This window comes from Anas platyrhynchos, chromosome 10, assembly GCF_047663525.1.
Source record: "Anas platyrhynchos isolate ZD024472 breed Pekin duck chromosome 10, IASCAAS_PekinDuck_T2T, whole genome shotgun sequence".
Classification (NCBI taxonomy): domain Eukaryota; kingdom Metazoa; phylum Chordata; class Aves; order Anseriformes; family Anatidae; genus Anas; species Anas platyrhynchos.
In genome coordinates, this window is record NC_092596.1 from 23760312 (window position 1) to 23773632 (window position 13321).

At 52.4% G+C, this 13321-nt stretch overlaps 1 protein-coding gene across 6 annotated transcripts in view; it reads right to left on the reverse strand.

The window, feature by feature from the left end:
• The window catches only part of EDA (ectodysplasin A), a 70983-nt gene extending 69787 nt beyond the window's left edge, over nt 1-1196 (reverse strand). For 2 of the 6 annotated variants that reach the window (XM_038184465.2, XM_038184464.2), the window contains exon 1: nt 707-1196. In XM_038184465.2, the coding sequence (XP_038040393.1) occupies nt 707-1048 (342 nt within the window). In that variant the 5' untranslated portion in view covers nt 1049-1196. The remainder of the gene's footprint in view (nt 1-706) is intronic. The other 4 variants (XM_038184463.2, XM_038184461.2, XM_038184460.2 and 1 more) reach the window with 2 other exon arrangements.
• Nucleotides 1197-13321: the final 12125 nt, after the last annotated feature.

The window sequence follows — 13321 nt, forward strand, 5'->3', positions numbered from 1 at the left end:
CCTCAGCTATTCATTCTGGTATTTCATTAAACATGCGCTGGAAAGAAGAGCTCTGAAGCCTGAGCAGATTTAGCATGATAACACGAAAGGCACTCCAGCCGCATGCTATTACAAGACAATCCAAGAAGCCAAACATGACATCGGGCGGCTCAGGCTCGCTTTACGTTGACACCGCTTAAGTAACAAAGGGCAGGGGAGATGGCCGGAGAGCTCGGGCTCTCCCGCTTCGGCTGCTGCTCGGGTTTTGCTTTGGGAAGCTGGAACCCCAGAGGGGTTTTGGGCAGCCCGAGCCTGCCCTGCGTGCGCGCACGGAGGCCGAGCTCGCCCCGGGGCCGTGCGGGAGGACAAGTTCCCAAACCGGTGGCTCTGCGCACGCCGGATTTGTGCAGCCCCCCGGGGGTGCTGGCTGGGGGGCGATGCTGGCGAGCGGACCCCTGCACCGGGGAGCCCTAGGGCGGCTGGGGGGGGGTGAAGGGGTGGAAAGCACGCCGGGTGCGCACGGAGAGCCCAGTGCGCACGGAGAGCCCGGTGCGCGCCCTCGGGCCATCCGCCGAGGTGGCGATGCTGGAGTCGCGCCGGCGGATCGCGATAGCGGGGCTCGACGGCAGGTGGAGCGCGGTGCGCCCCGGGGGCCGCCGTGCCGGAGCGCTGCCGCCGGCCCCCCCCCGGCGACAAGTGCTCGCCCCCGGGTCCCCCCGGCACCCACCTGCTGCTGCTGCCGCCGCTCGGCGCCCTCGGGCGGGCGCTGCGGGCGCGCTGCGGGCGGAGCCGCGGGCGGTGCGGCCGCGGTGCCGTCGCGGCGCGGGGGGGCGTTGGGCTGCGGCCCCCGCTCGCGGCGCAGCTCGGAGCGCAGCTCCAGGTAGCAGCCCAGCGTCAGGACGTGCAGCGCCAGCGACAGCGCGAAGAAGCCGAGGAAGAGCCGCCAGCTGCCGCCTCCTCCTCCTCCACCTCCTCCTCCTTCTCCTCCTCCTCCTCCTCCTCCTCCCCCTCCGCCGCCGCTGCAGGCGCAGCCCCCGCGGGCCGCCTCCCCCCTGCGCTCCGCGCCCATGGCCGGCGGTCCGAGCGGCGAGGCGCACAGCCGCTACTGCTCCATGCTCCGCCGGGCCGCCCCGCGCCGTGCCGAGCCGCGCCGTGCCGTGCCGTGCCGGGCCGGGCCGCCGGGGGCTGCGCGGCCGGGGCCGCCCCAGCGCCCCACCAGCGGGCGGGGCTCGGCGGCGGGGAGGGGCGGCAGGGGGGGGGGGGGGGCCGGGGGGGCCGCTCCGCCCCGAGCGGCCGCGGAGCGCACAGAGAGGAACCCGACGGAACGGCTCCGGGGGGGCGGCTGGGGGTGCGCAGGGATGGGTGGGATGGGAGAGAATGAGAAGAGAGTTAGGAAGAGAATTGGGATAAAATTAGAATTAGAAAGAGAATTAGGGGTAGAAATAGAATGGAGTGGAATTAGAATAGAATTAGAAAGAGAAGAGAATAGAATTAGAATAGAGTTAGAAAGAGAATGGAATTAGAATAGAATTAAAATTAGAAATAGAATAGAATAGAATTAGAATTAGAAATAGAATAGGATGAGAAGTGAAATGAAATGAAATGAAATGAAATGAATAGAATGGAATAGGACAGAATAGGATAGAATAGAATAGAATGGAATGGGATAGAATAGAATGGGATGAATAGAATAGAATAGAATAGAATAGAATAGAATAGAATAGAATAGAATAGAATAGAATAGAATAGAATAGAATAGAATAGAATGGGATAGAATGGGATAGAATGGGATAGAATGGGATAGAATGGGATAGAATGGGATAGGATAGAAGGGATGGGGTCAAACAGAACGGGATAGTATGAAACGGAACAGCATAGTATAGGAGGGAATGAGTGCATCATCCTGATTCTGCACAGGGTGGGCAGACTCGGTGTTCTGTTCCAGGCACATTTTAGAGTGCAGAAATTAAAACTCGGTGATGGAGATATTTTGGGGTAGAGCTGGGATATTTTTGGGTAGAGCTGTGTGGTGCCAGGAGCTGGACTCGATGATCCTTATGGGTCCCTTCCAACTCGGGATATTCTATGATGCTGTGACATGGGATGTGATGGAGTGAAATCACAGAGTCACGGTCCTGAAATCACCGAATGCTGTGGGTCTTCACCCTCATGGTGAAGAAACCACCTCTGGGCCTCCTCTGCTGCACACCAGAGGGCCCAGGTGCCCTCCAGCCCTCCCACCAGCCTTGCTGTGCTCCTCTGGATGCCCTCAAGTAACTCAATGCCCCTTTCATGTTTTGTGTTCCTTTTTGAGAGGGAAGACTTCAAGAAAGCAGGCGAATAAATGACGAGTTTGGGTCACTTTACGTGCCTGAGAACACAGGCGGTGGGGGAGGACACGAGGAGCTGCCAGCTCCCTGTCAGAATTAGCGCAATGGCACATCTGCAGGCCATCCCGATGCAGAAGCGAGATAGAAAGAATAGCATGAGATCAGCCTGGTCATCTCAAAGACAATAAGGAACACGCACAGAAAGTATAAATCAGGCCACTTCCCAACGCCGTGCGCAAAAGAATAGCACGAGCGTGCGGGGACACAGCTGGAGGGAGCGGGGCTGTGGCAGCGGGGGACAGCAAGGACAAACAGCAAGTGGCAGAGATAAGGAACGTCACCCAGGAGGTCAGCAAACAAGGAGAGAAAGAGCAGGTGGAGGGGGGCTCCTCTCAGCAAGGAGGAATGTGACCGGCCAAAGTGGAAATCAGCAGAAGGTTTGGGGCTATTCCAGTAAGAAATGGATTTTTTTATTTTATTTTATTATTTTTTTTTAATTGGGTTTCAGGCAACTGCTAACACCAGCAGCAGGTGAGTTAAAGGAGGGAAAGTGGAAGGTGAATGAGTGTTTTTGTGAATAGCTGGGCCCAAGGAAAACAAAGTTTCAGCCAAATGGTTATCAGCTGCTTTATCATTATCCTGCCTTCACGTTCCCTCGCCCAGCCTGGGGGATGGGGGAGGAAGGCAAGAAGTGGTGTTAGGGCAGGGGAGATTGTTTGAATGAGCACAGGCACCTCTGGGCACAGCTTACGGATAGCTGCCAGCCAAGGAATCAGGAGAAACTCTGCAAAAATGTTCCCCATTCCTATCACCAATCCGTGGTTTCACTTGGCGATGGGATGGAGAGGGCAATGGCCAAGTTTCTGTATGACACCTCCATGGCATGGGCAGTCTTAACAAAGAGGAGAGCTGGCCTGAAGAAAAGAGGATGCAAATTAAAAAAGAAACAGCTCAAAAGTGTTCATGCACACCAGAACGAGTTGTGAGTGGGCACAGGGCGAGGCACGCGTGGCTGGGTGGCACCGCTGCAGGACGCTGCTGTTGGGTTGGGTGGACCTGATGAACCTGGACCAGCAGACCCCGTTATCCCACAGGCAGGGCGAGCTTTTTGCAAGGCAGCCCCTTTCCAGCAAAAAGCCTTCCAAGCACTGGGACACATTGCCTGGGAATTTGTGGGGTCTTCATGACGCTGTATTTGGTAGATTATGGCTATAAAGAATACTGCGGTTGCAGTTTATGCTGCCTTTGGGGAGGTGGATGAACTAGATGACCTCTTTGTAGTCCGTCCTAGACTTATTTTACTGCAATGAGGATTTGTGATATATTTTTTTTAGGTTCTGTGTAATAGTCATGGAATTACATGAGCGTCTCTGTTTTCATTTAAGAGAGAAATGTTTCCCTAATATTTGTGTAGAAAAAAACTGGAAGCATTAACCAGCGCCAACCCTAACAACTCAAGAGCAAAAAGCAAATAAAAGCAAGTGGGCCCTCTTTGTACAAAATTCCGCAATTATTTTGGGGTCATTTATAATTATCTGAACACTTATGGTTGTTATTGTCTTTCAAGATCCAAATTGTTTAAAAACAATCTTACATTGACTTACTCAGACTTGCAATAGCCGAGCTCTATTTCAACAGTAATTTATGTTACTTTTAGGATGACTTTTAGAGGTCAAGGCAGCCCACAAGTCCCTGAAATACTTTGTACTCTGTGTTCTTAGGGCCTGAGGACAGATCTGTGCTGCAAATGTCTTAATCCCACGCTACACAGGTGGGTCCATAGCCTATTAATATTAATTATTTGTACAAAGTCAGTTCTCCGGCTCCACTGGGATCTCATTAGGGACATTCATCCTTCATTCATCCTATGAATGAAGTACTCAAGCTTCCTGGAGCAGGTCATCATACAAAACCCTCTCAATTAAACATAAATCACACCTGATGATATAATTAATCTGTCGCCCCAGACCAGAGAGAGGTCCTCACACGTTGGCCGTGTGGCACTGGCCCATTCCCACGAGCCGAGGCTTTACTCTTTCTCTAATATTTTAATTTCTCTCGTGCTAAGCCTGGCTGCCAGCTTCAGGCTTAGGTGAGAGCACGTGGTGGAGAGCCTGCCCTTGCCATGGGTGTTTCCTTTCTGAGCCATGAGCCCTTTTTCTCTGCTGAACGCAGCCACTGCCCTTTCTTTTACAGGTTTCATCCCCTTTTTCTGAGCCCTCCCGGCTGCACTGCTCTCAAATGGAGAACCTCGAAGGTTTAAGTTGTCTTCTGTAGCCCGGCCTCGTGGCTCCGAGGAGAGGATGGTGGAGAGAAAAGGCTCGCATTCATCCCAGAGCCTTTGCTCTGGTGCAGAAACGACAGCGATCCTTAATGCTTTGGACTGGCTGATCAAAGGCAGGGTCCACAATAGGGAAATAAAGAACAGTTCTTTTTAATCAGGAAAGAGCATTGCTACACAAGGAAGAGGTCCCCCCACCCAAATTTTGCCTCTTTATATCTGCTGGAATTTATTGGGTCCAGCTGCCCCTGCTTTTTTCTTTTCTTTTTTTTTTTTTTTTTTTCCCCTTGAACAATGGAGAGAAATCTAGGAAAAAAGGAAACATTCCAAAAATAAAGGCATTGTTCCTTCCAGATCGAGCTGCGCGACCAACTCCTCCGGAGGACGGGTCGGGGCTGGAGGGAGGAAGGACGCGCGGAGGCGATGCCTCTGGTGCTGGGGGGCTTTTCCCCTCGATTCCTGAGCTTGCTGGCTTTGCCATCACCGCGGGTAAGCCAGGCTTCGTGTCCCAGCAGCACCGAAATGAGCAGCAGGAGGAGGAACCTGCTGCAGCAGCTTGTGGGAAAAGCCCTCTGAGCACAACTCGGGGCACGTCAGGGGCAGAGCCAGTGCCCGCTGTTGCGCATGTTTAAGGGATTAGTGAATCTCCTGGAAGCACGATGCAAATGAGATTTTAGCCCATTTGCCATTTACTTTTTGGCAACAGCTGCAATATTTGCAGCAGCAATAGAGTAGGTTTTAACATGCGTGACCTAAAAGCTTTGGAATTCATGACTTTCCTTTGAGGAAAGCTCCACTAAATTGCAGGAAAGCCATCTCGTTTGCTCTCTATGATGTTAGCAACGTTAATACAATGCAGTCTCCTGAAACCTGACATCATAGCATGCCGAGAACGTGTCCTCAGATATGTTTATACGCCCTGAGGACAAAGGATCCTGACTTTTATAAAGCCTTCATACATCAGCGCAGCTACAGATGCTCTTCAGCGAGGGCTGAGGTTTCTTGCAGGCGATCATTTCCGATTGCATTTGCAGCAGCCACGAGCTCTGCCTCTGCAGCCACGGGCGCTGTGTGCAGCTGAAGCCCAGGGTGCACGGCTCGAACACCACGTTTGTGTCAGAGAGCAACACACGGAGCAGTTGCATTCATGGGGTTGCTATCTTTCTGAGATCTGATTAGGAGGCTTTTGAGGTTTTCCCCTCTCAGGGCATCGCTGTCTGACTCTGATCGTTTGTCTGTCACCCTCATCTGACTTGTGAGCTCTTACAGCTGCCGCTTAAACCACAGCCACAGAGCATCCTCAGCCCACCCTGCCCCAGCTCCATCCCGTTCCCCCCCTGACCGCAGTCACTGCAGAGACCTCAGCCTCCGAGTCTCACCCCAAAGCTCTCAGGGCTGAGATGTGCAAGGCAGAGCAGGGTCAGAAACCACTCAATATGACAGCGACAGCTCAGCAGCCACCACATTTTAAGCCTAAATTATATTTTTTTCTGCAACGTGCAGTTTCACTTGAGGGTCTCATTTTAAATCATGAGATATGAAAAAAATGAAAAGTAGGAATCACCGCTGTTTATTGACAGAAATTTTTGAGATGCCCTAATAATTATCAACATGTGGTAACAACAACAGAAAGGTAGGCTTGGGCTTATGTACACTTGGGTCCTTTTTACAGAGGAAAAGGAAAGTTCACTGACCAACTCTGCTTATTTTCACACGTCCTTCCTCCCATACCCCTGCCTTCTAAGAATTATCAGCAAGTGGAAATCCAGCTTCCTGCAGAGCCTTTTGCTTTGCTTTCTGTTTTAAAGGAAGATGGAGGCCTAATTGCTCAGCCAGCTTTGCTATTTCATCCCATTACGGAGCGTACGAGAGGGAAGTTTGGCCAAAAAATGCTAAGTTAAGCCTAAACACAGCTTCTTCTAGAGAGGGTAACTAGGATGTTGCTCTTGGTTCTGTTGTATGTTTATTTATATGTTATTTGGTGATAATGAAAAACAAATGCTCGGAATCTATTCAGTTCTTAAACTTTTATAGACTTATTGTCTTTATTTTTCAACTGTGCAACCGTCTCTCAGCCTCCCCCTCCCTCAGACACATGGAACTGCAGTCGGTGACCAGCGTCAGCTGTTCTCTTACTCATCCTGGCTCGAACAATGATATTCCACACCACATTATACAACACCCCGGTACTCGCTGCCTCATCGCCCCCAACCCCTCGGCTCCCCACATCACAGGTCGCGCGGGCCGGCGGGCGGCGGAGGATTCCTGCTCCTCATTGTCCTTGAGCGCCGGCTTCAGGACTCATTGTTGCGAATGAAAGGGGAGAGGATCTTTGCCTCCAGGAACATACGTGTTACGTGACAGGCGCCCTCTCAGCAAGCCCACAGCCTGCTTTGCTCCTCGCCTGGGGGGCGACGCCTGGCACCAGCAGCCCCCGGGGAAGCAGGAGCGTGCGGCGAGGCTCCGCGTGTCTCCAGGAAGGACCAGGAGGTGGGCGCTCCTCTCCTCTTCCCGGAGCTTTCCCAAGCCCCAGCATCTCTGCCCCTAAGATATTTGCTTGACCTGGCTCTGGATTAGGTGTTCCTGGGCAGAAAAGACCCCCTCGGTTTGGGTAGGAGGTCCCCAAGCCCCTTTCCCTGCGAGCAGCAGCAGTCGGGTCTCACGGCACACTTTGCTCGTACCGGGGCTCAAACTGTGGCCCCGCTACATCTGCAAGCGATTTTGGTCATTTGATATTTGTCTCTGCTAATGTATGGCACTAACTACCTCTTTGAAGAAGCGGCCCTGATTAAATTATTACCCACAGAATGCAGAGAAGCACAAGTCAAGGAGGCTGGAGCAGGCACAAAGCAACGGCGAGAGGGTTTCCAGCACGCGCCCCGTTGGGTTTCCCTCTGACAAAGGGTTGAAACCAGGGCTACAACCTGCTCCGTGGAGAAGTGTGCTTCCTTCTGCCAGCTCCATCTGCCCTCCTAGCCCCTCCTGAGGAGCACTCATCCTGCCCTTCCCCAGGCACACCCCACCTGCAGCCGCACCTGATGGGGGCACACCACAAATCTGGGCTGATGGTGCATCATCGCTGCCTCTAAAGCACCCTAAAGCCCTGGCTTTGAAGAGGGTAAATCCAGGGAATTTATATCAAAGCAGGAGCAGCCATAAGGAACTCATATGGTGTTGTCATCTTCTGCTCACTCCTGGGTTATTGGGAGCTGCGGGCTCGGGTCCAGCCGAGGGACCTCCCCAGGTGACCTGGGATTTCGGGGATTTGCTGCCTCAGGTCTGGTGGTGTTACGTGACAGCAATAACCACGGGAAGAAAAGCCCGAGCATTTGCTCTTAGATGTGTCCCAGCAGTTAGAGATTTAGGCGAGGAGAAAGATCACAGGGCTCAGACATAATATCCTATAGTAACACGGGCTGAAACCAGCAATTTCCTCTTTGGACTCCACGCCGGATCAAGGTTTGATGAAGCACGCCATTCAGAATATTGGTTAGAGGATTTGGGGAGAGCTAGTAGCCATTTGTTACGGCACGGAATACTAAAAAATTACACTGCTTATTACAAAGGCATCTTTCAAGCAGCTAACAGATACGGCCCTAATGAGTGCCATTTGCCTTCATCTCTTTTATTGCAGGTCCAGCGGCCACGGCTCTCCGAGCTCTGGATTTCCAGCGTTGGGGAAGGCTGCGTTTCTAGCCCAAACTAGCCAACACAAACATATGTGTTTCATCTCAGAATAAAAAAAAAAAATGATTGAAAAATAGCAAACCATGTAATTTTTGAAATGAGTAATTCATTTGTGATTTTAAATAAAATGCTTTTGGATGTGAAGGCCAGCTTCTCTGGATCAATTGGATGAAGACATCTGCTTTATTTCAAGGAGATCTGAAGAGGTAAAACTTGACAGTTCTTTGTTTAAATCTTCGCTATCTCCTTTGTATATCTAAATTACATTTATTGATATACAATGTTGACGTTTTTGTAATACTTTTAAATCTCATAACCTTCTGTTTCAAATTCACAGTCTTCTACCACTTAAGCTATTATTATTTTTACCAGTCCCAAGGGCGTGCTAGAGTCTCTTTGGTACAAATTAGAAAGGCTTTTATGAAAAACTTACAGTTTATATAAAAGAGGTTCTCGTTGGCTTCCCAGCTCCACCATCGCTAATGCCAACGTGGTAACAGCTTCTCACGTAGGCTCACCCGGAACGGGTCCCCGTGGCATCTGGCACGTTAGCGCTGGTGTGAGGCTTGTTCACAACTAGACTCGAGGATCTGAGATGGTGTTAGAAACAGTAGCAATTTCCCCCAAGAGGGAAAAAAAAAGCCAAATGTTGACAGGCTGATGAATACACACATGTCAGGGGACCTTCTGACAGCAGGGCTCTCCTCCAAGCTGGTTGCAGGCTTACCTGCGGCTCGGCTGCTAAGCAGGGTTTGGTACAAAGCGGTGGCAGAAGCGCTTTTGGGGAAGACAGAGCACTAAAGGATTTTGCGTGGAACAAATACTGGGGTAGAAATGATCGAATAGCCCCCAGGAGCTGCACCAAGGTGGCACAGGGCAACACCAAGCAGCTCTGAGGTCCGTGTAGTGGAGAAAACTGCAAGGAGAGACTGGGAAAGACTGGAGGGAAGAGAATGTGAGAGTGTGTCAGGGCAAGCTCTGGGAAGAGTGGTGGATCAGACCTGAACGGTGGCTGGGGAGCCTGAGAGGAGAGAGGTAGTCCCAATTACTGCATATCTGGGGCTGTCACTTCATCCTGTCTCCCTAGAGCAGCATTGGTGTATGACAATTTCTGACACTTGGCTCAGGTCTTCTGTCCTGGCTCTTCACATTAAGACAAGTGAGTCTGATGCGATTTGACATCCCCTGGATTTATCAGGCCCGTGAGGGTCTGATCTTTGCTTGCACTTAACATTTCCCTCTTCAATGAAATATCCTGCAGGCTTCTCCCTGTAGGAAGCTGCCCAAAGGGCAGTGTGATGGGGATCCCCAAGCACCAGATGAACGCCCATGGCATCCTGAACACATCCCAGGGCACATTTATTGCTCCCAACACAACATCAAATCCTCCTCTAGAATCTCCTTGTGAGCCCTCACCTTCACCAGCTGAAGGCTCGTGATGACTCTCCCCAGGATTTTTCTCCATCCTGCCTTACAACAAGGAGCAGAGTTTGTGGAGGACGAACAGGGAACAGATTTTCCATGGATGGAGCTGGGCTGCAAAAGAGATGACTCCTTGGGGCCCAAGGAAAGTGGGACATTTGACAGAGGATGAAAAAACAGTGGACTGCCTTTAAACATCACCTCCTTTTGGGTTACAGTTGGACTCAGTAACTCACAACTAAGCACACACCAGGACGTGCCTGCTGACCACCACCCGGTCCTCCCCATAGCCTGGGGATCTGCCCTTCTGGAGACTCCAAGAGCACGATGACCAGGGTTATTTTATTCCAGTGCTTCACACAGGCTTCCAAATTTGTATTTTTCCAGAATACTGGGACCTGATGCTTCACCTGATGTGCTCTTATTAACGGGGTTGCTCAGCCCTCCGGGGATGTCAGCAGCACCAGCAGCTAAGGGAGAGGGTTGCCAGGTAAACCGCTGGCTCCAGGCAACGCCACGGAAGAACACAATCAAGGTCCCCGCGGCACCAGAAGTTAAAATTAATTCTGATAAATCTGAGTTAAAGACATTGATGTTTGCAGTGAAGGAAACGTCGGTGTGACCTGGTCCTTCCTCGGTTACCAAAATGGATCCAGCAGGGCAATAGGGGCCACTGTGCAGGTTTGGGGTTTTGGTCTACAGGGGGCAAAGGAGAGGCCAGGAAAAGTGGAGCAAGGGAGAAGCTGAAGAGCAGCCCCCTTGCAGCTCATAGCATCCAACATATAGTCACCTACAGCCCGTCCCGGCAACATCTGCTCTGCGATGGCAAGGGGGGTGCTAATGAAAAATAAATTGTAAGCTCTTACTTAATGCAAATTTTTAGACAAAGAGGAGAACAAAGGAACGCTCCAGGCAAAAGTTGCGGAAAATTATGATCATTAATAATTTCTTCAACTCTAGCTACAAGATTTTCATCAGTCTTCTGAGGAGGCATCACGCTAACTTTCCAGTCAAAATCCATAAATCAGCGAGGAGTACCTGTTTGATCACAGAAATAAGAGGAGAACTCATCCCCAACACCAGGGCCTTCTGGTTTCAACATGTCCCCTACAAGCGGCTTTTGAAGGGCCTGGAAACGTCCCCATTCTCTGCGTGCGCTCCCTTCAGGATTCAGCCTCACACGTTCAAGTGGTGGCGTCAAAAAGGAGGCCCTCGAGTTCGGATTTAGGTCCCCGGTAACACGTTGCCTGATTTTCACAGGTTTTGTTGCGTGCAGGGGGGACAACGAAGCCTCGTGGAATTGTTCAGAAATTTGGTTATGAGGGCAGGGCGATTCCTAGATGCATGTGCTTGGAGACTGGGCTGCTTTCTTCCTGACAGGAGACTTCAACACCTCGGACGGGGTCTGTCAGGCCATGGGGATACCCAGGGAGGGGGCTCCTCACCACCCCCAGCAGAGGTTACCCCCAAATCCAGCCCCCCCCCCAAGACCCCTGCTCCTGCTGGGTCCCACCTAGCGCATCAAATCACCTCCAACCCCGGGCTGTGGCTCGGCTTTGCACACCATTTAATGATCTGGGGGGTGGCAGCACTTCCATGCCGCATTTTTACGCCTCCCACCCCCGTTTCTGGGGGTCTCAGGCCGGACACAGCCGGGCCCCCCCCGGGCGCCCCCTGTCCAGGCGCGGCCGAGGAGCGGCGCTGCCCCCTGGCGGCACGGCCCCGGCCGCAGCTCGCTCCTGCTTGGCCTCTTCACTGCATTTTGATTATTTTTTTATTATTTTTATCCCATGGCCCAGCCAAGCCCCCTGGGGAGCTGCTCTCAGTGCGCGCTGGGGGCTGCAGGCGGTGGCTTAGGGCTGTTGGAGCAGGAGGGGCTCAGAGCCCGCGCATGCAGGACCCCCTGCCTCAAACACCAAGACCCGGGTTACCAAAAGGCCCTACCAAAATCTCACCTCTCCTAACACCCAACGGGATGCTCTTGTGCTCCCTGACACAGCAGGCTGCAGACCACGGCTGTAGCCGGGTCCAAGAACGCAGCCACAGAAACCCGGGGGCTAAGCATCAATCCATAACGGGGTGCCAGGAAATCCCTTGGATATGGCTCGGGAATCCCATTAACTGGCACACAGACACTCAGGAGCAGTGCTGCTCCCCTGTGCTTTCCCCAGTTGCCTGCCCCGAGCTGGTCCCAGCAGAGCCCCGTGGGCTCGGGACCCCCTGCAGCAACCCCCAAACCCATCACTGGGCTCTGCTCTCCAGCCCGGGGACTTTTGGTGTTCAAAAGGCTCCGTAGCAAAACGCCACCACCACCTACCAACGCAGTCCCCATCACTGCTGCAGGAGGAACAAGCGATGGCACCTGGCAGTCACGTTTCCCCATCAGATGTTCGTATTCTTCTTCCTGAAAATTACCTGGATTTTGGCTCGTTTTTGAGCTTGGGGCACCAGAACGTGGTACTCCAGGCTGGACTTTTTTGGGGAAGGGGACGTAAGCCCCTTCTACAGAACCTGGGCACCGCGGTGCAATGCTCCTTCCCCTCCCAAACATCTGACTGATTTCAGGCACCTGACAGATTAGGATGACACCTCAGGTCCTACACTGGGTGACAAATCCCACTGATGCACGCACAGATGCTCGCAGTGACAGAGCTCTTACCTGGAGGAGGAGATGGCTGACTGGGGAATAAATGGGCTCCCAAAACCCCCACGGACCCCTAACAGCACAGCCAGGTGCCTGAGCCAAAAGCACTCCCAGAAGCTGGGCAGGGTCAGGCTCTGCAGGTGGCCCCAAAAGAACAAATACATAGAGCAGGGTGAGGATCCCTGACTGTGCAGGGAAATTTCTAACTGGGTGCCTCCAGCTTCCAGGTTCCTTCAAAAAAAAAATAAATAAAAAAAATAAAAAAGAAGGAAACAATAAGCGGAACAGCCAGATTTTAGCATAAAGGACCCCAGCACCCTCAGTTTGCACCACTAATGCTGCTGCACATCTGCACCACCCAACCACTTCCCTACCTGAGCGGTGAAGTTACCCAAGAAACCCAGTCAGAAGCCAGCACCCAGTGCTTCTGGAGAGCTCACGAGAGCCTGCAGGTGACTTTCCTTCTCCAGGACAGCAAGAGGGGGATTTGGGTGGTTGTGCCAAATTGTGGCTCCTTCTGACAGGGAGTTTGGTGTCACCTCCGGGCAGGGACAGCCTGGGGACACTGAGGGCTGGATGTGGCTGCTGGCTCTGAGCGGGGCAGGGAGGAGGAAGGAGCCAGAAGCCTCTCCAAGGCGATGGCAGGGGGAGATGCCCCTGCTTCTTCTCCCCTCTCGTTGTCCGGCAGAGCCCACCGCCTGCCCGCTCCCCCTGTACCAAACCCCCTCTTTGTATTCGTATTGTTCCCATCTCCGTCCAACCTCATTCCATTTGTGCTCCCTGCTCCTCATCCTCTTTCCAGAGGGAGGATTTGCAGCTGGGGGCAGGGATGGCCAAGGCGCAACTTCAGAGTTTTATGACATGGCCTTTTGCAGCCTGGCATGCAGCATTCAATTTGGAGCGCAGTGTCCTAGCTCTGTTGCATGCCGAGATCTGTTGTCCAGATGAATTAATTCCAGATTATATGTGGGTGTGGAC